The sequence below is a fragment of the Strigops habroptila genome, chromosome 13 (genome assembly GCF_004027225.2).
Source record: "Strigops habroptila isolate Jane chromosome 13, bStrHab1.2.pri, whole genome shotgun sequence".
In the NCBI taxonomy this organism is placed as follows: domain Eukaryota; kingdom Metazoa; phylum Chordata; class Aves; order Psittaciformes; family Psittacidae; genus Strigops; species Strigops habroptila.
In genome coordinates this window covers 11,681,805-11,709,727 of record NC_044289.2, presented here as the reverse complement: position 1 = coordinate 11,709,727, position 27,923 = coordinate 11,681,805, and the positions used below count along the sequence as shown (strand labels likewise).

At 45.7% G+C, this 27,923-nt stretch overlaps 2 protein-coding genes across 3 annotated transcripts; one reads left to right on the top strand and one right to left on the bottom strand.

Annotated features, from left to right (window-relative positions):
* The first annotated feature begins 73 nt into the window (after positions 1–73).
* On the top strand, positions 74–20,366 carry RPN2 (ribophorin II). 2 transcript variants are annotated; one of them, XM_030502961.1, is made up of 18 exons: positions 74–365; positions 446–645; positions 2,269–2,364; positions 3,056–3,231; positions 4,430–4,505; positions 4,892–5,026; positions 7,616–7,792; positions 8,175–8,293; positions 8,699–8,804; positions 10,621–10,712; positions 11,546–11,660; positions 12,320–12,514; positions 13,027–13,113; positions 13,650–13,745; positions 14,914–14,989; positions 15,909–16,038; positions 17,831–17,916; positions 19,985–20,366. In XM_030502961.1, exons 1-17 carry the CDS (start codon positions 290–292, stop codon positions 17,880–17,882), a joined length of 2,004 nt encoding a protein of 667 aa, XP_030358821.1. In that variant the 5' UTR covers positions 74–289; the 3' UTR covers positions 17,883–17,916; positions 19,985–20,366. The 2 variants fall into 2 exon arrangements, with proteins under 2 accessions (XP_030358821.1, XP_030358822.1); XM_030502962.1 differs by lacking the exon at positions 17,831–17,916.
* Positions 20,367–22,660: 2,294 nt separating this feature from the next.
* GHRH (growth hormone releasing hormone) lies at positions 22,661–27,473 on the bottom strand. Its single transcript, XM_030502972.1, has 6 exons — positions 27,388–27,473; positions 26,497–26,628; positions 25,532–25,636; positions 24,797–24,934; positions 24,367–24,463; positions 22,661–23,550 (listed from the first exon to the last, which is right to left on the bottom strand). The coding sequence occupies exons 1-5, from the start codon at positions 27,465–27,467 to the stop codon at positions 24,400–24,402; spliced, it is 519 nt and encodes a 172-aa protein (XP_030358832.1). The 5' UTR covers positions 27,468–27,473; the 3' UTR covers positions 22,661–23,550; positions 24,367–24,399.
* Positions 27,474–27,923: the final 450 nt, after the last annotated feature.

Here is a 27,923-nt window from a genome sequence, read left to right as displayed (position 1 = left end):
GCTGCGCGCAGCTCGGCCAATCAGCGCAGCCCACATCCCCGCCAGGGGCCGCCCCCGCCCGCTGCCGAGGGCCGCCGGGAGGCCCGTACCACTGCCCCCGCGCAGGGGAGCCGCCGCTGCCTCCCCTTCGGCGGCCCTGTGGCCGCCCGCTCCTCTCCCGCCTCCCGCCCTCTCTCCCCGCGGTTTGCTCTCTGTCACAGCTCCGCGGGGTCCGGAGCGGGCTCCCGTGGGGCTGGGGCCCCCTCGAGAAACGCGCTGTCCCCGCCGCCTCCTCCGTGGCGCGGGCGCGATGGTGCGGGCCAGCCCGGGGCGGGGCGGGGGGCGGAAGCGGTGCCGTGGCCCAGGCGGCATCATGGCGGCGCCGGGTGAGGCGCGGGCCGCGGCGGGAGGGCGGCGGGAGGCGGCGCGGGGAGGGCCCGGGGGTAACTCGCTTCTCTCTCCGCAGGCCCGCGGCTGCGTCTGGCGGCGGCCCTCGGCTTCCTGCTCCTCGCCGGTGCCCAGGCTCTGTCCCCCAGCCACCTCCTCACCGCCCGCGACCTGGCCCGGCTGCGGGCGGCGCTGGAGCGGCCCTTCGCCGACGTGCAGGCCGCCTTCTACTCCATCGTGGGCCTCGCCAGCCTGGGGGTGCGGGTGGCAGACGAGAAGGTGAGCGGTTGGTTGTGCGAGACACAGTGATCTGTGCGGCGAGCTCTGCTTGAGGGCCGTGAGGGAAGCGTTAGGCAGATGGATGTGCGTTGTGTCCTTTGCAAGCATCACAGGCAAGCAGTGGTGAATACTGGCAACCTTTAAGGTGTGCTGTTGGGATAAATTGTGTCTTTGTCTGGGCAGTAACGTGCCAGGGGCTCTCTTACACTTAGTAAATGGTGGTTTCGGGGCTTGTCTCTCCGTAACCTATTGTGACTTTGCTACAGCTGTCAGTTTGTTTCTCTGTTTTGTGCAAAAGATTTGTGCCTGCAGCGTGTTTGCTTTGCTGTCCTGTTAAATGCAGTGCTCGTTATTCCATTCCAGTTCGAACGCTGAATTCAGCCAGGTCCCATAATCTCATTCTTTTTGCATATAAAACATGTTCCTGTGTGCACAGACTAGAAGCAAAGGCGTGCAGCGTCAGCATGATGCTTACTGCCCTTTCATGCTTCTGAACATTTCTAGTTTAAACCTAGTAAAGGCTGTCCTTGTAACAACTTGCTTATGTAGGCATCTCTGCTTCTGTGCGCGTGTGTGCCTACCTGTGCACCGAAGCTGTGAATGGAAGGTTGTTCTTTCCTCAGAAATTCAGCTAGTTCAGTAGTTCTAAACCACTTGGACTTTGTTTCTCTTTGAGTGTTGTGCCTTTGCACCACAAACTGTTAAACTGTGAAGCTCCTCAAGGTGTTGCAGTTCACCACTGGTCTCCTGCAGGTAAGGCTGAGAGTTGCTGCTTTTGTTTATGTCAGTGTGGCTGTGTTTTTAGTACTTCCTAGTTTTGGCAGTGATAACACAGCTTTTGCTTCTGCAGGTAAAGAGGAATTAGTTATTTGTTGCTTGAGGTTTGTGATGCGGCTTTCTTTGTGGACAGTGTACCTCTTAGTGGGGTGAGACTAAAAGGTAGAGGTAGTAAAAATAATAGCTAAGCATAACATTTGAACATCTCTTGGTGTTCCTGGGTAACTGTAGCATGAAAATCCTGTCCTGCTTGTAAAGGCCTATGCTCCACATACTCAAAACCCTGTCATTTATGTATGAGCAGTTAAACTCTTGGTTGTTTCCTGGTTAAAATGCAGTTTTAATGATCCATCTGTCTAGTGTTCAGTTAGTGACCTGTCTATAGATTACTGAGCAGTCTCATTGCTTGCCTTCACACTGTAGCTGCTTACCCGACTATGCTCTGAAACTCTACATTCTGCCTCCATTAATGATTGTGTGTGTTGTATACTTGGGAAGGAAACTCGCCCACAGAATTCCTGTTCATCTGCTCTCTATCCTGGGAGGTTTTCCTGACTAAATATACCCACAGGACTTCAATTTTGATGGGTTTTAGAATTATACTCAAATTTAAATCTGAATTCTGGTTGCAGTATGGTTTGTGTGAAAATCATTTCTCTTTTATAGCAGGAACCACCTTTGTTTCTGTGCAGAGTAGGATTGCAAATATTCCTACGGATTTGATTTGCCTTTTGTTCCGTCTAAAAATGCACAGCAGTGTGTAGGAAATTGTCTCCGAGTACCATTTAAATATCTTCTTAGTGGCTTTGAGACTGTTGCTGTCAGTTAACTTCTGTTTCTTCACAGGCTGCATGCAATTTCATCAAGTCTCATGTGGACTCCAGCAGCGTCGATTCCCTCTTCTATGCTGCACAATCCATCCGGGTCCTGGCTGGCTGTGAGGTGGGTTTGGAGCCCTGAGCCCCGAAGGCAGATGTTACCAGTGAAATATTTGCCTTGATATTTTTCTTTGGTTTATTTTATGCATAACTTCTACTTTTACTTTCTTTGAGTGAGTTGTACTCAGTTGTGTCTTAGGTAAATCCCTTAGGAAGTGTCTGGGAGCACTCTCTTCAAGGCAGAGTGTAAAAATACAAAGCAAATACTTGGTTCGTAGTAATTCTGAGGGGATGTTACTTGATTAAATATTGGTGGCTGAGAAAAAAGGAACCAGCACATTCTAATAGAATTCACAGCATCAATTAAAAACTCTTTAGGTAGATGAGAAGCTCTTTGGATGTAAACCCTGTGGTGAACCACAGCAAGGATACAAATGCAGGCCACCCTTGCTGCATTGTGGCTGGGTTATCTAAGCCCCATTTTTCAGCAGTCCTGGTGCTGCTGCACAAGGATGTGATGCCAGCTGAAAAGCAGTAGCAGATTATCAGGATAAATCTGACTCTTAGATTATCCTGACTTGTGGACAGCAAAACTTTGGGATTTAATTAATGAAACTAATAAAAGATAAAGGGCTTTATCCCAAAAGCTTCCAGGAGTTCACCAATGAAGTACATTGCTCCAGGAAGTAATCAGTGGTGACTAGAAGGCCGTGGTTTTTCAAGTGTAAATCAGTGTTCCCTGTGTTTTTCCTCAGGTTACCATTTCAAATGAGACCAGGGAGCTGCTGCTTGCAGCTGTCAGTGAGGATTCCTCAATCACCCAGATCTTCCACGCCGTTGGGGCCCTGAGTGGCTTTGGCCTTCCTTTGGCATCTCAGGAAGCACTTAGTGCTCTTACTGCTCGTCTTAGCAAAGAGGAAAATGTGCTGGCGTAAGTCTTTCAGTTGGAAATAATTCACTGTTGCATGTTTGTCCTTTAGGCAGTAGTAAAGAGTATTTTAACACTTAATTTTTGTAATATGGGTGTAGTAGAGTAGGTGCTGTGCTTTCATTTAATGCACCTCTCTTATGAAGAGAGAGCTGGGTTTGTTCAACCTGGAGAGGAGAAGGCTTCAGGGAGACCTTGTAACGGGCTTCCAATAATTAAAGGAGGTCCACAAGAAATCTGGTCTTTTTACAAGGGCATGTAGTGACAGGACAAAGGAGAGTAGTTTTAAGCTGGAAGAGGGGAGATTTAGATTAGAGATTAGGAAGAAATTCTTTATTATGAGAGTGCTGAAGCTGTGGCTGCCCCATCCCTGGCAGTGTTCAAGGCCAGGTTGGACACAGGGGCTTGGAGCAACCTGCTCTAGTGGAAGGTGTCCCTGCCTGTGGCAGGGGGTTGGAAGTGGATGAGATTTAAGGTCCCTTCCAACCCAAACCATTCTGGGATTCTATGATTTGTTCAGCTCATATTTGTCCCTCTGGGGGCATGAAAAATTATTTTGGGGCTGTTTTCTGCATTCAAGAGTAGTGCTCGCTGAAGACGACATATCCCAAAGAAGCCTCCTGTTTTAAAAAAGTTCACAACAAATTTTTGGCTTAACACCCAGCCATGGTTCTGTGTCATTTATGGTTGCAGTGGACTTGGTGCTCTTCCTCAGCCCTGTTGTTTGTACATCTGGATGCCTGTACTGGGAGGTGAAAAAACATGACAGTAAGCAGGAGAAGTCTTAGAACTAAGTAATTTTACTGTGAAATGAGAGAATGGAGCCTTCCTTAAAAGCTGGGGAAGAAAGGGAATATTTAAAACTTGCTTTGTTGATGGGGGAAAAAAAAAAATGGATTCCTGGGAGCCTCAGTAGTACATTGGGGGAGTTGTGCTGTGCAGGGATCAAAGTTTGGTTTCTTCTCTGCCTTTGCACCTGTGAGTTTATTGCAGCACTGATGCAGCTGAAGTGGCATTCTGTAATGAATTCTAAGTTCCCACTAAATCACTTCAGATTCATTGTCTTGAGTCGAATGCAGTAACAGCTGTTTTACACTTCATTCAGAACAGAAATTGTAGTTGCTTTGATTTAAATGATGTTTGTCTTTTAAGGAAGGAAAAAAATCATACAATTGTTTGGTTTTGTTTGTTCTTGTTTAAGAACCATCCAGGCTTTGGAGACGGCATCTTACTTGTCCCAACAGGCAGATCTAAGTGGCATTGTTGAGGAGATAGAGGTAGGAACACACTGTGCTCTCTAATTATTCAGGAATTTTAGACCTCTGTAGTACTAATAGAGATACTAATGTGAAATGCAAAATGAAAACCAACTTTGATAGTTCCTTGCCTGCGTCATGTGGGTTGGCTTGGCTCTTTCAAGCAGATATTTCTTCTGGACTTCTAACTGTTTCACAGTGGGCTGAAACACAGAAAGTCATGGCTTTTAAGTACAATTAAATCCACTAAAGGCTGATGGTTTCTTTTTAAATCCTGTTTCCAAATGACTGTTACAAAATAAGTCAGTGATCCCATGCAGATACTCTTGATTACAGGTCTAACAGTAGAGTTAACTTCTATGGATCTACTAGAACGCAATTTAAACTTTAACAACTCTTTCTGTCAGGATCTTGTTGCTCGCCTGGATGACTTGGGTGGAGTTTATCTGCAGTTTGAAGAAGGAATTGAGACTACTGCACTGTTTGTGGCTGCTGCCTATAAACTGTCAGACCATGTGGGTACAGAGCCAGCAATGAAGGAGGTTTGTATTTGCCTTCTCCTCCCTTGCACACTGTAGCTCTCGAAAAGGATCTGCCTAGACTTTGTCATGCACTGCAGGAGGCCACTATAACTGGGTAGAATTTCTACTGGGAGAAAATAATGAGGACACTCAGTGAAAAGGGACATCTGAGAGGGAATGCAAAGGAACAGAATCCAGGAGGAAGTTGCACCTTCAAGATCACTGCCTGAATTTGGTTTGTTTTTCACATGTACAAAAGGAAATTGCAAGCAAGGCATAGTTTTTCTTCTGTTTATTGAGACAAGCTGTTAAAAAAAAGCCTCTTGTTTTGGAGTTTGTTCTGGTATTTGACACTTACCTGGCACTCTCCAGCGTTGCCAAGCACTTTGTAAATGTTATTTACCTGTGAGGAAATGCAGGCACCCTAGTTTGGGGTGCCCAAAAGGGAGACAGCTTTAGTACCATACACCAACAGGAAACTAGGTGCAAAAACTTGTCTAAAATGAAAGTCTCTCAGAAATTCCTTTCGAGCTTAGTAAAGCCAGAAATCGTTACTGGAAGCTATCCACTTAGTGGGTTTTTTTCCTCACAAGTTAACTGAGTTTAGCTGTACTTGTGATGGAGAATAGCGGCTCCCTAAAGCACAAGCCAAAGTGGCAGCGTTGAGACAGAACCCAGCATAAGACATCTGAGTTCGTTCTTGGCTCTCTTCCATGCTTCTGCCAAACAGACTAATGCAAAGTCATTTTGATGTCATTTTTGAGGTGGTGATTCTGCTACACACAATTCAAACTGTCAGCGTCCAATTGATGTTTAAAAAAAGACCAATTAAGGACAATTGTTTAGTGTTGTTTCAGAATTGTGCTGCCAGAAATGCTATTGTTGGGGCTTAAAGCTTTCTCTCTTGTGAATGGTGAGAGTGCCTCCAGAATGCCACAAAACTCTTTAAAAATTGATGTGTAGTATTTGGAAAAAATAGTTCCCCCTCCCTCCCCAATTTAAATGAATGTCAGATGCTGATCAGGGTCTGGAGCTGTGCCATGCCCTCATATAAATGAAGAACATAGCAGGATTTGCACTATGCAGGAGGTTTGTAGCATCTGTCTGGATGCTTTCTCTAGTTGTGATGTACATTGGTGCTCATTAATACAAGTAGGTAAGTGAAAATTTGAGAGGCAGTGGATTTCAATGCATTCTTTGTAGGTTACTAAGTGTATGCCTATTGCTTGATTTTCTTCTTTATTCTCATTTCTGATTAGAATTTAGCCCACAGTTCTTTGCTTGGATCAAAGTACAGGTAACCAATCCCTCTGTTTTCTGGACTAGCAAGGAGCGATGGAAGAATCTGAATAATATGGGATACCCTGGGCAGTGTGGCACAGATGCACTAACCTTACAAATTTGCACTGCACAACGAGCTGGTGAATGTGGTCCCACTCCTACTTCAGAGAGAACAAATCGGTTTTGGCACATCCCAGAGCCAGAGCTGGCTCTGTGCTCTTGGGGGTACCGCTTTAAAGCGAATCCTCATAGCTTGAGGATGCTGCTGAGCCTAAGGGGATAAGCCTGCATGGGCCTGCATTGGCTCCTTCCAGAGCCATTGGGATGCATTGCATCACTGCTCCTTGGCCTTCCCAGCTTGGCAGGTAGCAAGGACCTTCTCCACTGTGCAAAGGCAGTTGTACAGCTCCCGGAGCCAGATTGTCTTTTTGCTGCTGCACACGGTCTGGATAGTTGAGCTGATGGTATTTTCCATTCTGAAACATGGAGTTTGAAGAGAGAGATCCACATTCTGGTGTTGCAAGTTTTTAGCACAATTACAGTGATTGTGGTTGGAAGGTCCCAGCCAAGAATAAGAATGCTAATGTGATACTCAAAAGGAAGCTAGTTTGGGGTTGCCTCATAACTTGAGCTATTTTTAAAGCAAGTGGGAAATTAAACAGCCTTTATGAATGATGTTTTTATTAATAACATTATACTGAGCCAGCTTGCAATGTTGTGGTGTGATGGTTTCACCCCAGCTGGCAACTAAGCCACACATTCAATGCCCCCACGGTGCAATGGGAAGAGAATCAGAAGAGTAAAAGTGAGAGAACTCCTGGGTTGAGATAAAGACAGTTTAAAAGGTAAAGCAAAAGCTCCACACAGAAGCAAAGCAAACCAAGGAATCAATTCACCACAGGCAGGTGTTCCTCCATGTCCAGGAGAGCAGGGCTCCAACATGTGTAATGGTGACTTGGGAAGACAAATGCCATCACTCTTAACATCTCCCCCTTCCTTCTACTTCTCCCAGCTTTATATGCTGACTATCACCCCATATGGTGTGGAATATCTCTTGGGTCAGTTGGGGTCAGCTGTCCTGGCTGTGTCCCCTCCCAACTCCTTGTGGACCCCCAGCCTCCTTGCTGGGGGGGTGAGGAGCAGAAAAGGCCTTGGTTCTGTGTCAGCACTGCTCAGCAGTAACAACATCCCTGTGTGATCAACACTGTTTCCAGCACAAATCCAAAACACAAATCCATACTGGCTGCTATGATGAAAATTATCTCAGCCAAAACCAGCTCAAATGGTAAGGTGCTGATGCTTATATGTAATTTGCTTTTTCTCTTTCAGGATCAAATCATCCAGTTGATGAATGCAATTTTTAGCAAGAAGAACTTTGAGACCCTCTCGGAGGCTTTCAGCGTTGCTTGTGCTGCAGGTTCCTTATCCCGGAACCGCTACCACTTGCCTGTCATTGTCATCCCTGATGGGCCTGCAGCTGTGTCTCACCATCAGCCTGTACTCAGGGTGAGTCCTTCACCTCAAGTCTCATCTCTTGGGTCAGTCTTTAGTGCTGTAGGTATAAGCTGACTGAATGTGTGAGGTGATGTCCTTCATTTTTTAGCTCCAGGCCTGTGGTTCCAGATGTGGGGCTTTAGTGCTTTTATGAAGTGATTCTTAGGAGCCTCTGCTTACCCAGGGCTTAGCGTGGAGAAGGCACTGTGTGGAAGTCAGCTCTGCTGATTTCAAACTTCAGCTTTCCCATTATGTTAGAAAGAACTAGGTGAATCTGGGATGGTGAGCAGGGGAGAATTCTGGGTGTGTAATACAGGGGGGTGGTGAGTTGTCCGTGCTCTGCTTTCCTTCTGGGGCAACAGGTTTCATGGAAATTCTTGGTTTTCTCTTGTAGCTACAAGTGACTGATGTTATGTCCCAGCCACTGACTCAGGCTTCTGTAAAACTCGACTACGCCAAGTCTGCATCTAGCAAAGCCACTGTCCTTCAACAGACAGCATTTACTCTGTCAGGGTAAGAAAATCATCTTATATTTACAGTTTGTAAGGCAAACAGGTGGTGTTCAAACAGCATTGGACTTGTTTTCCTCGTGTGTTCTTCCACCAGAGAAATGTTTGTATGATGGACAACTGAATGCTCTACTTGTGTTTTGTTGGTAACGGGTGACTAAGCACGTTTGGTAGCGATGGTGAATTTCTGTTGCTTTTTCTTCTGATTGGGAGGAGGAAATTACAATGTTCTTCTGACCTCAGGGGAACTTTGAAGAATTCTTTTTCCACTGCACTTAGTGACGTTAGTTTTCTGCTGCGTTTCTCTTTATGCCTGCTTAATCTGGCATATTTGGAGACTTCTTAGTAGCAAGCTGTTACCTCTTTAGTGTCCTACAGGATACTTAACGCTTTGCCTCTTTTGTTATAGAGACGTCTTTGAGCTGAACTTCATGAGTGTGAAACCTGCAAGTGGGTATTATGATTTCTCCATCAGTGTTGATGGAGATAAGCGATTTATTGCTAACAAGGTTGAGGTGGGTATGCTTTTTGATAGCATTTTAATTCTGTGCCTATTCACTGAAACAGCTTTTTATTTATACCCATTAAGGATGTTGCCAGTTGCATGGCATTTTTATCACCTGCTTTTTCTGTAATGGACTGGATTTTGACTGGATTATGACCAGTAACCAGATTAATACATGATCAAAAGAGATTTGTATAAATTCCAAACCTGACTTACCGCTTAGATGCTGATCTGACAGCGTATGAACAAAGGCTAGCAGTGGAAGTGTTTATAGAGCAGCCCAGAGTAGCCATGCAAAAACCATTACTGAGAATGTTAGTTCTTCAGAGCACCCAAGATCTGAGTATGTAAATCTCAAGGCTTGCCTAGCAATTGTCTGGTGATTCCCAGTGGACAGAAGCTGAGCATTTGTTGTTCGCCTGTATAAGCTCTAGAGCCCTAGAAAAGAGTCCAGGAGGTCTTTTGGCATCTCCTAACTGTGTATATGGTGATGCTTTGGTAGTGGAGAAAGTGTCCAAAGCAAAATGCAAATGAAGTCTTCATTTCATGCATAAATACGCCCTTTTTGGTGGCAAAGGCTGTTGCACCACACCTTTCTGAAGAAGAGTTTATATAAACACTCAGGGTTTTACTTTCCTCAAGTTTGTTACAGTGAGAACAACATGACATCTGTAACTATTCATGTAGTCACCCTGGTATCAACAGCTGAGCATTCTCTTCTCCAGTGATGTCTATTCCCAGGGTGTTTTTTATCCTCAATCACCTGTTCAAGGAGAAGATTAGCTGTTAAAGTCATCCAACACAACCAGCTTGGAGTGGAGGAAGATGCTTATTTACAACTGCTGACCTTTACTCTGTGTATCAAATTGATGTTGTCGTTGTAGTAGTAATGGCACTTAGGAGTGTCAGAAGGGAACTGATTGGCCCTGCTGAAGCTGGCTGCTGGCACACATTCCTCCCCAGGTCCCGGGAGGAATGTATTAACACTGGGGCAGCTCTGTGGGAACCGCTTCTAATAAGACACATTGGTACGGGGGAGGGCTGCTGGGGAGCTGCTTTTTTTCCTTACTGTTATTAGCATTAATTGTCCTTAATGCACCATCGCTTTGACAGTAATGAGCTAAACCAGTGGGTTATTACTCCAGCAGAGACCACATTTCCTGGCATTAAAATATTTGTGAGATGTTTGTGTAGTGTTCAGCTGGAGGGGCTGTGTGCAGCAGCTCGGAGTTGCCTTCACGTACCTTTTCTAACATTAATATTTCATTAGTCCATCTTTCTTTGCTCCCATCTTGGAACAAACTTAAGGCTTTACTAACATTAGCCTCAATAGTCCGCCTGTTAATGGATGCATTTGGAGGGGTAACCTCTATCTTAAATGACACTTTTTGTTGTAGAGGAACCACCAAGATTGTTGTGTTTGAAGTCTGGCCTGAATGTTTTAGTTCATGTTTTTCCATACTTTTCCCACAGGTTCCCTGTGAATTATTTTTTGGGGTGAGGGCGTGGGGCAGGTTCACACAAGTAAACCTGTAGTAACTAATTGTAGTTGATGGTGAAAAATATCTTGGCAATGAAACTTGAGTTCTCCAGGGGAGCATTTGTAAGCTGTGAGAACAAATATGCTCATTAAAACCTACAGGCTGCAGTAACTGCTTATGTTTGAGAGAATTGCTGTAAATCCTTCTGTTCTGATTAAGTTCTGTCTTTTGTTCTACCTTCCTCTCTGGGGAAGGGGACAGAAGAGCCAAAGCTTCTGCAGTGAACTTGACCATAATTAGTATATGTAGAGCGTTCTGAGTAATTTCTGTTGTGTTTTGTTGCAGCTGAAAGTAAAAGTTTCCACCGAAGTTGGGATTACTAATGTGGATCTTTCTACCGTGGATAAAGATCAGAGCATTGCACCAAAAACAACCAGGTAGGATGACTTGATGTGTGTGATCCTTTGGGGGGCAGCTGTGGCTCTAGACTTGGAGGTCTTCTGAGCTTTACCCACTTCAGCTAAACCAGAGGAATCTTATATTGGAATAACTAGTTACACATGTGCTATTTCTCTTAAACCTGTGAGTTCATTGGGAGAATGCTGCTTATAGGTGGGTTTTGTTCTTGATACTGAACTAAGTACTGACAGAAGCCAGGCAACCTGAGTCTTCTCTTCCTTTGTTGGTACTTTTCCATAGCAAAAGCAAGTTAAAAGAATTGTGTTAATGGTTCTGGATAGAGATGCTCTGAAGCAACATGTACACTGTGTTTGGGGGGTGTGCTGTACCATTGCTAGGTGTATTTAATGTAATCAGTTTTTAACTGGCATCAGTTGGAATATAATGTATAGAATGGAACTTGGCTGCACAGCCTCACTGAGGCCCTTCTCTGTGCTGAAGTTTGAGTGTCTGTGTTTTCTGTTCTGCTGCTGTCACACCTTGGGTCATGGCATAACCTTGGCTAAATGGAAAGTGGGGCAAAATCTTCTTCTGGTGTTCCTTTGAACCTTACAATAAACAACCATTTTAATTGAAAATGGGCAAGGTGTGAAGCTCTCAAAAAGCCTACTGAATAAATTCCACTCCTTTATTTTCATTAAATTTATGGTGGAAGAGAAAGACCTGTTAGTTCACCTGACTTGATAAAATAGCTCATCTGTGCTGAGTAGACTGCGGTACTGCCAGGCAGGCTTGCATGCCTCAGGTTCTTTGAAGACCAAGGATTTTCCTGGAAGATCACCTCAATTCTCTTTGGTTTCTTCCCTCCTAGGGTAGCTTACCCAGCCAAAGCCAAGGGCTCATTCACTGCTGACAGCCACCAGAATTTTGCTTTATCCTTCCAGCTGATAGACGTGAACAGCGGAGCTGAACTCATCCCTCACCAGGTTAGGAGAAGCTTTTGTCATTGCTGTGTCACTGAGATGTTCCAATTTGAAGCATCCGAGGTGACAGTTACTCTTGAAAAGATTTGATAGGTTTGGGGAAGCCTTATGTTTCAGACATGGATTGTGAAAGATCACTGGTCTTGGTAGATGGGAAGCGGATTGGGTTCATTTGGTTTGGCTGTCTGTTAAATGAAGCCTCTTTTGACTCTGGTGCTGTGTCTTATTTAACTCCACAAAATGAATGCAGGTAAAAGCACACTTCTGATTATTTAAATACAGATTGTTTGCTGGAAAAGTCACTGAATGTAGACTTCCTTTAAAATCGTATTTTTTATGTATAAAATAGAAAAAAGGGGAGGGGGAAAACTCCAACAAAACCCATCTGTGCCTACATCCCTGTTGTGTGCTGCTGCATATATCCTGTGGAGTAACACTCAGTATTTTACCCTCTACCCCAAGTGGGCCGCTGGCCAGTCTGCTCCTGTGTTAATGTTACTCAAAGAGACATAGAACTTTGCTGATTTGCAGACACCTGGACTCCCAGTTTGTACTCTGACTTCTGTTAATGTGCTTTTTCGATTTGGGGGTGGATCTCTCATTTCTCTGTCACTTGTAAACACTGTGAGATATTCCATAACTGTCACTATCTTTCCTTTCAGACTTTTGTCCGACTTCACAACCAAAAGACTGGCCAGGAGGTGGTGTTTGTGGCAGAACCAGATAGCAAGAACGTTTACAAGTTTGAACTGGATACCTCTGAAAGAAAGACTGAATTTGACTCTGCCTCTGGTACCTACACTCTTTACTTGATTATTGGAGATGCCACCCTGGAAAATCCAATCCTGTGGAATGTGGTATGTAGCTGGGAAACGTGGCCATGTGGTTTTGAGATTAGTGGCAGTCTTAAGAGCAGGGCATGGTACAGGCCTGGAAGGAAAAAAGCTCAAATATATTTTGTTCTTTGTAGTGAACCAGAATCCTTTTGGCCATTTATGGGCTCTGAGGTTTGCTGGTTGTTTTAAGTAAGCATCAAAGCAAGACAGAAATAAACATACATTCATTCCTGGTGGAACAGAAGCTTCAGAACATTTATGGGTTTGGTAATTTCACAGCAAGCACTTCAAGGTTTAGCCTTTTATGCTAGAAATGAGTCCAGTTCTTAGAGATGGGTAAATTCTGTTGCTGCCTCTGTTTAGGAGAAACTGCTGCTTAAAAAAATCTGGTGGCTTTTTCTTAGTTTCCTTTAAAAAATCCTGTCAGTTGGAGATTGACAAATAAGGAAATAGGCCACAGTAATGGAATAGGGTTTATAAAACTCGTATTACATTAAGATCAAACTTCATGAAGCTGCACGATTTCATTTCAGGCTGATGTTGTGATCACGTTCCCAGAAGAGGATGCACCATCCACAGTCCAGTCTAAGAACCTCTTTGTTCCCAAACCTGAAATCCAGGTACAGTCAAAACCAAAACCAATGTGTGGGGATGGAGGTCAGTCCTACTGGGATTATTTGTTCTCATTGTAATTTATTTTTGAAAAGTCATGTCTTACTCTGTGTAAGTGATGTAAATAAAGGAAGAGCAGAGCTACTGCTTAATGGAAGGAAATGTGTTGAATTCCTCTGGAGTATGAATAACTAAGTTGTGTGTCCTACCTGTGAGAGAGCAGCTAGTGTCACTGAAAAGACTCAAACATGTAAATTTTACTAGGTAAGGAGCTATCTGCTTCTGAAGATGTCTTTTGCTTCATTCCAGCCATCTGTGCTGATGACAAGCTAACAAGTACTTCTGTGAGTGCAAAGAAAAGTGAACTGTGCCAGAGATTAAATGTGCAGAGGCTGGAATAGACACTACTTTAAAGTCTCTTTGCCTTAAGAGGAATGCTTGTCATCCAAAGGAACGTCTGGGAACAGCAGCTGGTGCTCTGGGGAGCCGAGAAGCTGCTCTGTTGGAATATTCCTGCTTATGAATTGGTTTTGTTTGTTTGCAGCACCTCTTCAGGGAACCTGAGAAGAGGCCTCCCACCGTGGTATCGAACACTTTCACAGCACTGATTCTCTCCCCACTGCTTTTGCTGCTCATTCTGGTGAGTGAAGTGAGCCACAGAAGAACACCACCTTTTCCCATCCAGTCCAAAGTCACTCAGGAGGTTGGCCAGCTAAACTCCTTATTAAAACTTGGTTAATCATGACTAGCACAGCAGTGCTGCAGTCACAGCTCACCATGGCAGTGCAGAGTGTTGGTCTGGTATTGTCTCTTTCCCAAACTGTTGGGTGGGGGGTTTCTTTGAGCTTATAGTCAAAGCAGAAAAACACTGCTGGCGAGTAGAAGTAGGGGTGAGTTTCTCCAGTGTGCATCTGCTTGGGATGTTGAATAACAGTGGGCAGGTTAAATTATAACTAATGTTAGACTTACACAGGAAAAAAGCAGTGATTCTGCCTTGTGCTTAATATATCCATCACCAAATGTGTGTTACTTAATCCTATCAGATGGATTCCCAGTTATGGACATAATTAGTATTTGTGTGTCTGTAGTTGAAACATCCAGTGCTACTCACTGTAGTGTCAGATCAGTGTTTTGAACTTAATGCAATACAGAATCTCATGTAGGCAACTTAAACTATTCCTTATTTGGAGGATGAAACTGATCCCTGTTTGCTTGGCAGTGATTTCCCATTCGCAGTGTCATCAAAAGCTGGCATTCAAATAGTCGAGTCCACTGGTCTCTGGAGTTCACAATATACACGTCGATGACACTTCAGTGACAAATCCCATTGATACTGCACCTGTTTCCCATCTTCATGCCTTCCTCTTTTGTCCTCTAGAAACTGAAAAGGGTTTTATGAGCAAATGTTTTGTATCTCTTGCTGTTCTTTTGCTGAGTGCAGAACTGGAACCTTGCCTTTTTCTTCTTTTTGATTGAAATTAATTCAGCAGGATAGAAATAGCAATGTTGTTTTTTCTGAAAAATGTAGATCTGGAGCAACATACTCTTGTCAGTTTAAGAAACCTGAGTGAGAAACTGCATTTGGGCATTCAGAAACAGCAGGAGAAATTTTCACTAGAGGAGCTTAACAGTGCTCTCTTTAGCAAAATTACTACTCTCTGCTCTTGTAGTACTAAACAAGTGCTTCTGTAGAGAATACACTGTAGTGATTGAAGAACTTAAACAGGCTTGAGAGGTACTGAATTTTAAAATGAAAGCTTGTGTTTACAGAGCTGTTGTAATTCAAGTTGTGTTTCTTTTCCTTTTAGTGGATAAAGATAGGTGCCAACATCTCCAACTTCAGCTTTGCTCCCAGCACCATTGTTTTTCACATGGGACATGCTGGTAAGTGTCGGAGGCTTTCTGCTTTGTTTGACCTTCTCACCTGAGAGTTACAGATGAAAGCCCTCGTGGTTAATGGGCTTGTGGTCTATTAACTATAATGACATAATAGCATAACATTTGTTCTCTTGTTTTCATCTGCCTTCCTGCTTTTCATCATTGTTAATATGGTGACAAACCTGTTTTGGCCATCAGCTTGTGGCAGCTGTCATTATCCAGGCTCCTCTCTCACACCATTTATCTGTACTTAATAGAACTTCTTATTTCCAGAGATCACACTTTCTTTCTTGCATGTTTATCCTTTGTAACAGGGAGTTTCTGTGGGGACTGAAACCTGCAGGACTGTTGTCTACAGTGAAAAGCTACAGCTTTTCTTTAAAGCTCTTTCTGGGAAAGTTCTTGTTCTTTGGCTGGACCAATTTTTTTCATCAGTTTTTTTGTGCCCTTGGTTGCACAGGTATTTACTGTCCTGGTAGAATATCAAAAATGTAGCAGGTTGAGAGAATATTGGATCTGCTGGTTCCCAAGTGACAGTGTGTTGCTTAATCCAAACCATTTTCTTTTGGAAGCTTTATAAAACTGTAAGTTCCTACAGATACGCAAAGGTTAATATTCTTTATTGAAATCCAGAGTATCCTCTCCTTTTAGTAGCCCTTAATGTCTAGAATATATACATAATTCTGCCACAAGAGGGTTGGCTGCAAGCTGTCAGTGTCACGTTTTTCTCCAGTATGGAGACCCAGATGCTTCCCTTCCCTGGCAATAATGTGTAGTGTCAGATCTGCCATGTCAGAACTTCAGAGATGAGGCAGAAACCAAATGCTTCAGCCTGGCAGTACAACATAACAAGTGTTCTGAGGATAACGAACGGTTGCTCTTTGAAATGCAATTGCAGCCACAGGCTCTGTCTGCTTTTTCACAGCAATGTTGGGACTCATGTATGTCTACTGGACTCAGCTCAACATGTTCCAGACTCTGAAGTACTTGGCCATTTTGGGTGGTGTCACATTCCTGGCAGGCAACAGGATGCTGGCTCAGAAAGCAGTAAAACGGTAAGCTGGGGTGGATGTGTTGGTGGGAGCTGCTTCTAAAATCAGTGGGAAGGAGATGACATTGATGCTACCATGTGTCAGTAGCTGAAATAGCAATGAACACTGCTTTTGGTTCCTGGATCTTGCGTGGGATGTGCTGCTCGGTTCCTGTTTGCAGAATAAGGGTTTGAACCTACTGGGGCAGTGAGGTGCTGTCACTGTGGTACAGCTCCTTTAGGGAGAATGGTCCACATGGCCATTGCTGAAGTGATCAGGCACACAGAGTAGGCACAGGGTGGAAGTATGTGCACTTTGACATGGGAAACACATCTAGCAAGACCCATTCACTGACAGATTCATTTTGCTACATGATCTATCAAGCACTCACAATATTGTTAGATAATGAAAGCCAGTGTTGATGCAGAAGAGGCCCAACTCTTCTGTAGCTGTGCTTGTGAGATAAGTTTTAAGAGGAGGAAGGTAAGATAGGGGTATCTTGCTGCTGTCTTCCCCTCCCTACAGGGGGATTATAGAGGAAGGGAAGCAGCTGCTTGTCAGCAGCAAAGGGCAACACACTCAAGCAAAACTATGGAGAATGTCAGGGCTACAGCATTCATTTCTGTGCTGGCGTTGGACTGATTCTTCACACTTGAGTCTTCTGCCATGCAGTGCCTGGTGCATGTGCCATGGCTTACACAGCCTGTGGCCAGTTTGCTGACCCAGGCTGCCAATACAGCGCATTAATTAGCGGTCAGACTGTTCCCTCTTCTTCCCTTCTGCCACGCGGGGTTTCCATGTGAGACTTAACGTTTTAGCCCTTTTGTACTAATGCAGAGTTTGCCTTTGAAGATGATCTTACTGGCCTGCTTTGCCATCAAACCTGTGCTTTTCTTACTTTCCCCTTTGGAGCCACTAGGAGTTGTTTATCTTCGCATACCTGTTTGCATAGGTACCTCTGGGTTCTCCCTTTTTTGATTACACCATATTAAAAGCACGATAAGAGCTATAAGGAAAAAAACCCCAAACACAAGAACATGACTTTCAGAGGGTTTGCAATGATTTGTTGTCTTTAAAACATCTCTACTTGCATGGCTGCAGCAGGGAGGATGATTACTGTAATTAACCCTTTCCATACCATCCTCCCAGCTTGCTCAGCCTTGCTCCCTTGGATGTCCAGCCCTGTCCACTGTGGCATTTTCCCTTGTTAGTATGACAGTTCTTATTGGGATTTTGTTGCCAATGGGGCTATGTTGTAATTTAGAGAGTAATGATAAAATCATTGTTAATTACAGATCACCTAAGATACAGATTTGGGGAGAAATAATACAATGAAGCTTACTTCTGAGTGTCTTTGCTCAACCAGGGCTTCTGTTAACACATAAATGCAGGTGGTTGGTTCCTACTTCAAAACACTGCAGGGGGTGTCCGTGTGCTTTTTCACTGTGAACGACATGAAGCTGCAACTACAATGGCAAATTTGAAAGTAAAACTTCTACCTTAGGCTAAAGTTAAACCCTTTGTACACGCCTTTGAAGTTCAAAAAGACATCTTTTTGTGAGGTGCTGCTAGCCTGGCTCAGATGTTGAAGTGCACTGGTAATTAACTACATGGCACTTTGAGACAAAGCTGCTCTTCCACTATGGACACCGCTGGCGGGTGTGGGAAGGGGACTGTATAAACCATCTTTTTACAGAAGTTACCAGAAGGCCTGGTTTTGCTTTTTGCATTCTATCACTGGCTCTGGTTCCTGGAGCAGGGCTGCTTTCCTCCTTCCTGTCTTCTCTGAACCTTTCTTCCTCTTTCCTTTTGGCAGGATCGCTGCAGAGCAGAGCAGTAGGTTGGCAAAGTATAGAACGCTGCGGTAAAAGGGGGTTTTGCTAGTGACCAGCTCTTCTAGAAGTAAGGGCCTTTTTGGAATTTGCCTTTCCTGGGCATGCTGCCTGTTTCATTTCACTTCATCACTCACTCTGTGTACAAAAAGAGAGCTGAGCTGAAGCTGCTTCCTTCCAACATTGCTTATTGGGCTTTAAATCAGTCCTCGGGTGTCGTTGGCTGCAGCTGGGTTTGCATATTAGCAGTACGTGTCCTTTGAGACTAAATTGTCTTTGTGTGATTTCCTTAATCTTCTGAATCCTGTACGGTAATATGTGCACATCTGAATATGCTGTCCTGGGCACCAAGCAGCTGTCAGGTGATGAAATAAACCTGGTTTAAGCAATACTGTTCCTGTAAATAAATTATTAGTAATGCTGGCTGGAGGAGAACATGGTGGAAGTGGCTGATACCTGGGCTGTTCCCATCCTGCTGTTGGTACTCACTATCCCCATCTGCAGTATTCTGGCTCTTCAGCTGCCAGGCACTCTGACTGCTGAGTTACATCCTCATTGGGGTGGCAATGATCTCTGTGAGCAGCAGAGTCAGGTCAGCACCACCTCATTCAGCTGAGAACACAACCCAGTCCAGGGCTCACTCTCCCATTACACTGAACTGGTCATGATGGCTCAGTCAGCAGCAGTCAGCCCCCTCCAGTGAATACAAGCACCTGGTAAGTCTCCATTAGCATTCACCAGCACAGAGCCCTCCTTTTCCTTTCATTCTGAGCAGGTAAGGTCCCAGTTTGCTGTATGCATAGTGGTAGAGGAGGCAGGACTGCCTGTTGTTCTGCATGCTGCTCGGTTCTGAATGTGCATGTGGGGTTTCATTTCTCTGTCAGTGCACCATTTTATTTTGGGGAAGGGAGAGAGCATCTGGGAGAAGTCCTGTGATGAAACTGAAATTCCTATATGATGTGCTGCAGTGGTACATCTCATGAGCATCTGCTTTCTGGTGTTCATAGTGCTCCAGGCACACACAGAGCTCAGGTTTTGTGGTGTAAAACAAAACCATCGTGGGTGGCTGTGTCACAGAAACCATGAGCACTGTGGTGTAAGCTCCTGTCTGCAGCTCAGATAACATAGAAGATGGAGTCATGAAAATTACCTAAGGAGAATTTGGCATCATGTCCCATAGAAAAACACCCTGCTGCTATCTCTTCCCTCCCTGGAGTGTTTCGAGGTACCTGAGCACAGAACAAGCTGTGACAAGTAACTGGAGAGGAACTGGAGATGGCTGTCACTTGTTCTAGTAGATGAATGCTGGCTGCATCCCGGCTGTGTTTGCTGGTGCTCTTCTTATCCCTGGATGCTTCTTTTTACCATAGCTTTGGGCTTTCAGCTGCTCAGTGGCCTGTCACCAAATGCCTCGCTTCTGTTCTCCACAGCTTGCATGTTTTCTGTCTCTCAACATGGTGTTTTAACTCCGTAATTCCCCATGGGCTGTGACTAATCCTGGAAGATCTTGCACAGAATTTATTATCCACAAACCATCAGTTACGTTGTGCTGCCATGTGCAGTCACAAGCACTTTTCCTTATTTCTGGGGTTTCTGATGCCCCAGATATGTCAGTTAAGAGTGTATTGGTACCAGCTTCTAAGGATGGACTGGCAAGTGCTCAGCATCCATAGCTGTGCCTGTCTCTGGCATCTTGGGAGGTAAAAGATGGGTCTTCTGTGCCCACATCAGACTAATTCCTCTTCTTGAGGACCTAAAGTTCTTTATTTTGGGTTTACATGGACCATTTGATTCCAAGCAGATAGATCGGCCCTGTTTGAAGTAGAAGAGCAGTTGAGTTACCTGCAGGCTTTGCATTCAGCCCGGCTTTTTTGTTCAGTTCTGTAATTCACAAGGCTCATTCATCCCTTTTGCACCAGAGATTACCCTTCATTTTGTCTGACCATTTCCATCCTCCTTGAATTCAGCCCTCTGTTCCATTGCAGTACTGGTTTTATCACTCCCATAAGCTTCCTTTGAGAGGCTGATCCGAAACACTTCCTTGGAGAGCGAATGAGGGGTCTGGGGACACTTCTCTGTGCAAGGAAGCGCTTTGTTGCCTTTGGAAGAGTTAATTTTTCTTGGATTTGTCTTTCCAGGACACACTAGTCCCAGAAGAATGGAAGAAATGTGGAAAAACAAAGCAAATGCCTTCAGAGCAGAGGTGAATAAATAAGTGAAAGACCAGAAGGAGGAAGGCAGAAGCAGATTTTTGGTTTTGGTTTTTTTATTAAGCCAAAAGGTGCCAGTTACACTTTTTTTTTTTAACATCTGATTTTCATCATTGTGTTCATGCTCCTTCGGAGCTTTTCATATGAATCCAGAAAATCCTCTTCCCTGGATCCTCCCCCCACCTTTTTCTCCCAAGACGTTTGAATTTCCTTTAGGAAAAAGAGGAAAAAGAAAAGAGTTCTACCTTTTCCCAGGTGTCTCTCCTCATCCTGAAAGATTTGTGAATAAAGAGGAAAGAATGGTCCTGAATTGTGTTCTTTGGCTGTCTCTGAGGCTGGGATTGGAAGTTGGGCTCACACGAGAATGAAAAGAGCTTTTTCTGGTGGGTAATTTTGTGTGTGAGTCATTGCTGTGTGTGAAGCTTCCTGTTCTTTCATGTCCTTTCCCAGAGGGACATGTTTATTGGGGGGGACTTCCCACTCCTGCCCATCCCTTGTGTCACGCTGTCATTGCACTTCTCCACTCATGGCTCTTCTCTCTGGCTTCAGGATGGTGTTGGGCTGTGCTGAGTTGCCACTGGGGCTCAGGCAGGAGGAGTCCCTGGGGCCTGGCCCGTGTCAGGAGCTGTGGTGCTGCCTGCCTGGCCATGTCTGACCCTGGCAGGTTTGGTGGATCCCTTGTGCGAGTTCACTTCTTTTCCAGGCCCTGGAAGTAACCTTTTCACTCCAAATACAAGTTTGATTGAGGTTATTGCGTCTGTTCTTCTGTGAAACAATGCCAGAAATCTGCTGGTTGCCATGTGGCCACGTTTGAGTTACTCAAGCTCCAACTTCTCAGGTGATTACTACCTTTAAGACTACTAAGGAGCGTTCAGGCAGCACACTTGGGCTGTATTGAAGGACATGCTGATAGGGATAACCAAAGCCTAGAATCTCCTGATGACCAACTTCCACATGGGATACTTGGCAATTGCTTCCTCCCTGCGTCTTTGTCCCATGTCAGACTAGTTTCTTTAAAGGCCTTTTGGCAAAGGAACTTTACCAAATGTCTTTTGGAGATCCAAGAAAATTGTATCAACCAGCAGGCGTGTGGATAAAGGGTGTGGAGCCGAATCCTCCAAAGAACTTCGCATGTGTGAGGCCTGACTGCTCTATAAAAGCCATCTTGGCTCTTCCCTGCAGCAGTTGTTCACACTTAACTCACTGTTTCTGTTCTTTGTGATAGTTCCTACCCCTTTGCTCCTCATGAACATCACACAGGGTGCCGTAGAGGTTTAATGAACTCCTCTGCACTCCTTCAAAACCTGATCTCATCTCCCATTCAAGTCCTGTGGGACTAATGGACTTTTAAGCAAGAAATAATTAAGCTACTCCTTACAGTGTTTTACTGTGGAGTTCCTTTTCACCCTGGTGAGCATTTTTGAGCCTCATATTTTGTTACTGCCCACTTTGTTGTTAAGTTTTTCCACTGATGCTTCGTGCTAGGGCAGTCCTTTCCCTGTGCCTGTAGAGCTCTGATATGTTACTGAAGGCAAGTACAGATGTGATGTGTCTTCTCTAAGCTGTGTGTGTTGCTATTGATTTTCTACCTCTTTGGCTCTGTGTTAGGGAAGGTGTTTTTTATTCTTTTGGCCTTTTATTCCTCAAGACATTTTCTGTTTGCTTTATTTGTTTTTATATTTAATCTCCCAGAGTTTGAGCATTCATTTCCTCATTTTGATGCACACTGAACACTCACAGGAGTCCCTTTTGTATATAAATAGCTGCACTCACCCAGCTATTTACCATACAGACTTAGGTCTCTCAGAGTGGTTTTGATAGACTTTGATTTTACTGGGAGTATCCAATCCAGTGTTTTCATACAGCTTTTCTGCCACTTAACAGAACTTTAACTTGTCGCTACCCCATTTACTTACTGCTTTAGGAAGCTGCTTCATTTTTCATAACTCCTTTCCTTGGAGCGAGTAAGTCCTAATGGTTTCAAGTGTGCCTGCTGTTACTGAGCACATTCACAAGCACATTCTGAACCAGTCCTGCTAGGGTTGGTTTTCCTTCGGCGGGTTCTCTGCCCAGCTGTATGTGCAGCAGAAGGATGGCTCGTGTCTCACTGACAGCTGCCTGCCTGGGGAGGGGTGACAGGTTACCCACTGGTGCTCTTCCTGCTGCCACAGCTGCACTGATCTCCCTCAGCATCCCCTCATTGCTTCCCAGTCCTGCTGGGCAGTTCCTGATACTTTCATAGTGCTGGAATTGTGCAACCTCAACAGGCAGAGTGTAAGTGGTAGGGATTTGGTGCAAGTATGAGCTGATTTCCGTGCTTCCTGTCCTAAAACACGGTCACCTGAGGAAAAATGAGCTGCTCTCTACTGCAGACTATCAAGGAATTGTTTGGGTGCAAGGAGGGATGATTTCAGAGACTTTAATAGATGTTTGCATGCCACTATTCCCAACCTGGCTTAAGTTATTGGTGGTGTACCTGGTGCCTTCATTAGCACAGCTCCGAGTCATCCTCGGTGCACTTGTCTTTGGGCGACATCTTTCATTCCGGTCCCAGAACCAAGAAACTAAGATCTCAACAGACAAAGAGCCATCTTGACCTGCTGTTGGACAGGTTTATTTAGAACAACTTTTATTTCTTGCTAATGGGGGGAAAGCAGCCCCCATCCTGATGTTATTTACATGTATGAAGACGTAATTATTACACAAACAACAGAACTGGGGTGACAGGGAAGGAAGGAGCTGCATGAGAGCACTGGGTTAATAAACATTTACAGTTGTAACTTGCCATGGTGTTCAGAGCCACTGGCTGGCACATTGAATTAAAACAGTGCCAGCCCAAGCTGATGCACAGGGATCTCCTTTAACTCTTGCAGAGCTGTAGCTTCAGTTTGGACCCCTCAAGGCTGAGCAGGAACTTTAGCTGAGCTTTTTAGAGTTCAGTTTTGCTGCCAAGGAGCCAGACAGCAGCAGCCCACAGCAGTGTTTCTAATGGGTGGTAGACATGTGGATTCATGTCTTGCCTCCCCCTGAACCAAGCTCTGTGTGTGGTTGTGCCATCAGCATCTATTTAGAGGAGGCTGTAATCAATGCGCGAAGTTGCCTAAAGGGGCCTTTGGGTGGCTTCACGTTTATTAATCAGGCCCTCAAACAGAATGATGACTTGGCAGAAATTTTGCTATGCTTTGTGATTTGAAAGCCTTAATCAGTAGACAGCATGTCCCCAGGATCACAAGTGGACTGGTTGGTTTAGGTTTTGTATGTAAAGCAGCCCGAGGTTAAACCATGGAGGTGGGGTTTTTGTCTGATTCAGTACGCAGACCAGCAGTTAGAGAGGGCAGTGAGACTCTAGAGACTGGAGTAAATGAAGCAGTGCATCAGAACTGAGTTCCTTTGAACAGATCTGAGGAGCATCAGTTGCCAGCTGCTCACACCTGGGAATGTCTTCATTGCTGTGGAGGTTACTGTACAGTCAGGTCCGTGAGCTCTGAGTTCCTCTAGACAGAAGTAGGAGGAAAAGAGAACTATGAGGAAACTTTGTGAGCACACACAGAAGGCTTTTCATTCTTTGGAGGCTTTTTGACCTTCTTTGTGGGAAGGTAACCAAGTGAAGTATCACAAGAGAGATGCTCAAAGGCCACGTTCTCCCAGCTGAATCCATAGGCACAATTTCCACCCTCCCAGCCCCCTTTTTCTTTAATATGCACACAGGTCTCTCCATGCCCCTTTGTATTGTTGGTTGGACAGGCTTAATTTCTATGGGACAGAGGAGTAAGATGAGGTTGCTTCAATCAGAACAACTGATGTTTGTACGAGTGAAGGTTTTCCCAAGGTTGGACTGTCTGCCAGTTCTCAGCCCCCCAGGGCTGGCAGGGTTTGGAGTGTAATTCAAGTTCAGGTGATGACTTTCAGGCGTGAGGGGTACAGAAAACAGTGAGAATTCCTCTCCTGTTCAGTGCAGGGAAAACCTGAGATGTCCCAGGGATCTAGAGGCAGAGTCTGCTCCGGGGCGAAGACTTTCGTCTACCTTTAGCCAGCTTAAACACTTGGGCACACAGCCTTAGATAGCTTTACAAGGCTGCAAGCCTGTTACCACCCATCCACATGCACTTCACAACACTGTCTGTTCAGACTAACAGGACTTAAGGTACTTGACAAAATTGAGTGGGAGCTTTTTCCCCTTAAATTGCAGCAAGCACCTTCTTTCATGGGCAGCAGTGGGAGTTGGTATCTCTGAAGGAGAGCCTTTAAACAGCTTGAGCAGTGCAGAAGCAGCGTGTTATGTACAGAATTGAGCAGGGAATGGTACTCACCAGAGCATGGAGAGATGAACAAGGGAGAAATATTTACATGAGCTTAGCCAGGGTGCTGGGAAAGCCTTCTAACCGGCTGCTGGAGATGTCCTGAGGCCTGTGGAAGAAGAGAATGGGACAGTGATGGTAGAATTGGGATTGAGGGAGAAATTCTTCATCTTTCCATTGGTATTTTACTGAAATATGGGGTTGAGAAGACAGCACAGTGATGTGGTGCAGGCTGGCTCAGAGCAGGATGTTCGTATCTGCACCCTACTTGCCCACATAAGGGATGGGCTGGGTTATGGGGTCAGGTAAGAGCTTTATTCTTTTCCTGAGTGTACCTGAAAGATGAGACTTAATCCAGTAGCTTTATACCTGGAAGCCAGACAGCAATAAGGACCATGTCCTCTTCCTGCAGGGAGCAGATAACAAACTGATTCCCACCTACCTCTGGTTCTGCAGAATGGCTCCCAGGAAGTCCAGCAGCACCATGTGCTGGTGGTAGCGGCTGTCCATCAGGATGCTGTCAGACTGGCGCCTTGTCAGGAGTTCGTGCACCCCTTCTCCTGGGCTGCTCGCACTGCTTCTGTCATGCAAAGATGAGAAACATCTTGGTTTCAGAGATGCTTTTTAGTGCCTCGCTCAGAGATTGGCTCAGGCTGAGCAGCGCAGTGAGGAAACCTGCTGGGTCTGAGCCTGGGGCCATTCTGCTGAATTTCAGTATGGAATTGTCAGCTCTATTTGCTCCTGTGTTAGAAGGGGGAGTGAAGCTGGCTTTCGAGTGGTTAGTTGGTCTTATTTAGTGGCAGGAACTGATCTATCCAGCCAGAGCTCCCCGAGTGGTTGTGGAGAGGCTGTTTTTTGTCTTCAAAGCAGGCCAGGGATACCTGTTTCCTGCTAGTGAATGAGCTTTGCAACTATTTGTGCTTGTTGGTATTACGGTAGAGCTCTTAGCTGATCTGACACAGCCTTGGAGGAAAGGATTAATTAAGCTGCTTAATGATAGTTGTGATTAGGGGGATCTGAGACATAGGGATGCAGGATGCTCTTTGGGATATGGAACAGCAGGAGAGCTTGCTTCTGTTGCAGTAGAAGGCACCTATTTCTGCTACATGGATGAAAGAAACCTCTCAGTGTAATAAGCAGAACATCAGCCCTAGGCCAGCAAAGGGCTGTGGCTTACCCGAGGCGTTTGCCAATGATGGTCTGTAAGAACTTGCGGGCTGAAATCTGCCCCAGGAACTTGCGGTAGTTGTCAGTGAATATGGCATCAGCGTGGCGCTGCGTCCTGCGGGGAAAGACAAGCACAGGGTGTGCTCTCTGAGCTAGGCACACCGTGAGAAATGGGTATTTCAGATAACCAAATGCACTAGATGGAACACTGCTGCTGTCAGGGACAGGAAACCACAGCAAATGCTTTTTGGTATTGGACTGCGTTAGTGTTGGAGGGTGAAAGGATTTGAGGGAGCTCAGTTCTCGCATGGAGGCAGCAGGTGAAATAAAATGTCTGTTAATCAGTATCCATGCTAAAACAAGGAAGGAGAAGTGCCCAAAAACCAAAGGTGAGGTCAGAAAAGCAGTGGAAAAGAGGAGAACCCCCGGCTGGGAGAGGGCAGAGCTGGGGCTGGGACATTACAGTGCTCTGCAGCAGCACCGTTACCTCCTGGGAGGGCTGTGCCTGGGACAGGGTGACAGGAGCCTCCAGCAGGTCTCTAGCCTGTGGTTAGACCCAGATTCCTAAATACCCACAGGTAAGGGGAGCACAAGCCACTTGGCTGGTCTTGCTGTTGTAAGAATGAGTCCTCTGCTTTAGAGAGAATGAACCATCCTCCATCTCCTGGCAGGGGTGGAAGGGACAGGCTCTAACAACCTGCAGATGGATTCCCAGGGCCTGGCTGGATATTCTGTTCTTGCAGGAGCCCTGGGTCTGTGACCATGCCCGTCAGTACATCGCTGCTGCTCGGGGACAGCAGGATGCTGGACATGGGTGATGGTGAGGGTTGAGTCCCTGCTCTAGTTGCAGGGCCCAGCTGGAGCTTGGACTTCGGTGCTGGTGGGACTGAGCAACCTTCTGCCTACTCCTGGGCTGGGGGAAGATTGTAACCAGCGTACTCCTGCTGCAGCAGGGCTGAGAGGTGAGGTACAAACCTTTTCTCAGTGGGGTCTGTTAATAAACCCTCCTCCTCCTGTTCCTCTGCCGAGGGGTTATGGCTCTGCAATGGGCTGCTGTGCTGTGGCTGGAAGCTCACGGCCGTGCCAGCAACCAGCCCTGGACTGTACCTGCAAGAGGAACCCAAGGCATGCAGTGAGATGTGCTCAGTTGCCAGTCAGGGGTCAGTCTTCCTGACCACTGCTCCCTGGTCTGCTTTTTCTTTCTCCTTCTGCCATCCCCATTTCCTTAGTAATGCAACTGGTGGTTGTCACTCTCCTCAACTAGAATCTGCCCTGAAGCTATTTCAGCAGTGAAAAGATGGTTGATAGAGCTGCCTCAAACACACTTCCCCCTCGCTGACTTCCCAGCGCCCTCAAGCAAAATTCCAGCAATTCTGGTATTGTTATGCCATGGCTTTGCACAAGGCTAAAGCATTTGCTATGGGATGTTGCAAATCCCCATTATAGGACCCTGTGCTTCCATTGATTTGTAGTGGGAAGAACACTAGGCAGCTGCTGAGTTCATGGATGAGAGTATCTGCAGTTCTGACTTCAGTGCGGGTGACCTGCAGGCACAGGCTGTAACCAGTGATGGAGCTGGAGGTGCTGCCTGCTCTGGAGATTGCCAGAGTTCCCTTTACAGAACCCAGCATTCAATTCTAAAACCAACTGGGCTGAAATATTCCATCAGGTGCCTGCTGCCTTTGGAAACCACCCTTAGGCTAGTAATGTACCCAGAAAATTAAGCCAGGCCAAAGAAACAGGCTTCACCAACACACACAGAGTTCATCCAAAGTGCTGGCAACCTTAATTTGGCACATGCTTATTTTGCACCAAGTCAGAGCTGAGGCAGGAGTGGCAGCGTGGCCAAAACACTCAGCAGCTTACCTGAGAGCTGGGTAGAGAGGAGAGGAGATGGAGCATGTGACTAAATGCAGGAACAGGAGCAGGGTGGCCTTATCCAGCATCTTCCACCCTTTGGAGTCACCTGAAATGCAGAGCAGTCAGTCAGTGGCAATGAGGGGAGGCCAAGTGCCACCTTTGTGCCACTCACTGCCTGCACAGGACCATCTGTGAGCAGCCTTTGGAACCTCTCCTGCCCTCTGCTCTGCCAGGGCTGTGTGTCTGCTCACATGGCTACGGCACAGGTCTGTGCCTAACAGCTGCCTGGGCGGCCTTGGTGGATGTCCTGAGATGGGGGAGAAACAGTGAAATCCAAGTAAAAACCCTGGGCAGAGGGATAATCCTGGCCCGCAGGTAACCCTGGCAAACCCATTTATCAAAGGGCTGAGCTTGGTTAGCCAAACCAACCACCATAACTTCAGTCACTGTGTTTGGGTAGGGGGGGGGGGACTGGAGAAAACACATCCCTTCAGGAGAGCTGGACTGCTGCTGTGTTGAGAGGAGCCCCCCCACCACTTGGT

Excerpts from the sequence above, each read along its gene's own strand:
- GHRH (XM_030502972.1), bottom strand. The coding sequence starts at position 27,467 with ATGCTGGATAAGGCCACCCTGCTCCTGTTCCTGCATTTAGTCACATGC. Across the intron at positions 25,637-26,496 it reads ACAGACCCCACTGAGAAAAG|GACGCAGCGCCACGCTGATG; the intron begins GTTTGTACCTCA and ends CTTTCCCCGCAG. Across the intron at positions 24,464-24,796 it reads GCCATTCTGCAGAACCAGAG|GCCTCAGGACATCTCCAGCA; the intron begins GTAGGTGGGAAT and ends CTTCTTCCACAG.
- RPN2 (XM_030502961.1), top strand. The coding sequence starts at position 290 with ATGGTGCGGGCCAGCCCGGGGCGGGGCGGGGGGCGGAAGCGGTGCCGT. Across the intron at positions 4,506-4,891 it reads GCATTGTTGAGGAGATAGAG|GATCTTGTTGCTCGCCTGGA; the intron begins GTAGGAACACAC and ends TCTTTCTGTCAG. Across the intron at positions 12,515-13,026 it reads ATCCAATCCTGTGGAATGTG|GCTGATGTTGTGATCACGTT; the intron begins GTATGTAGCTGG and ends ATTTCATTTCAG.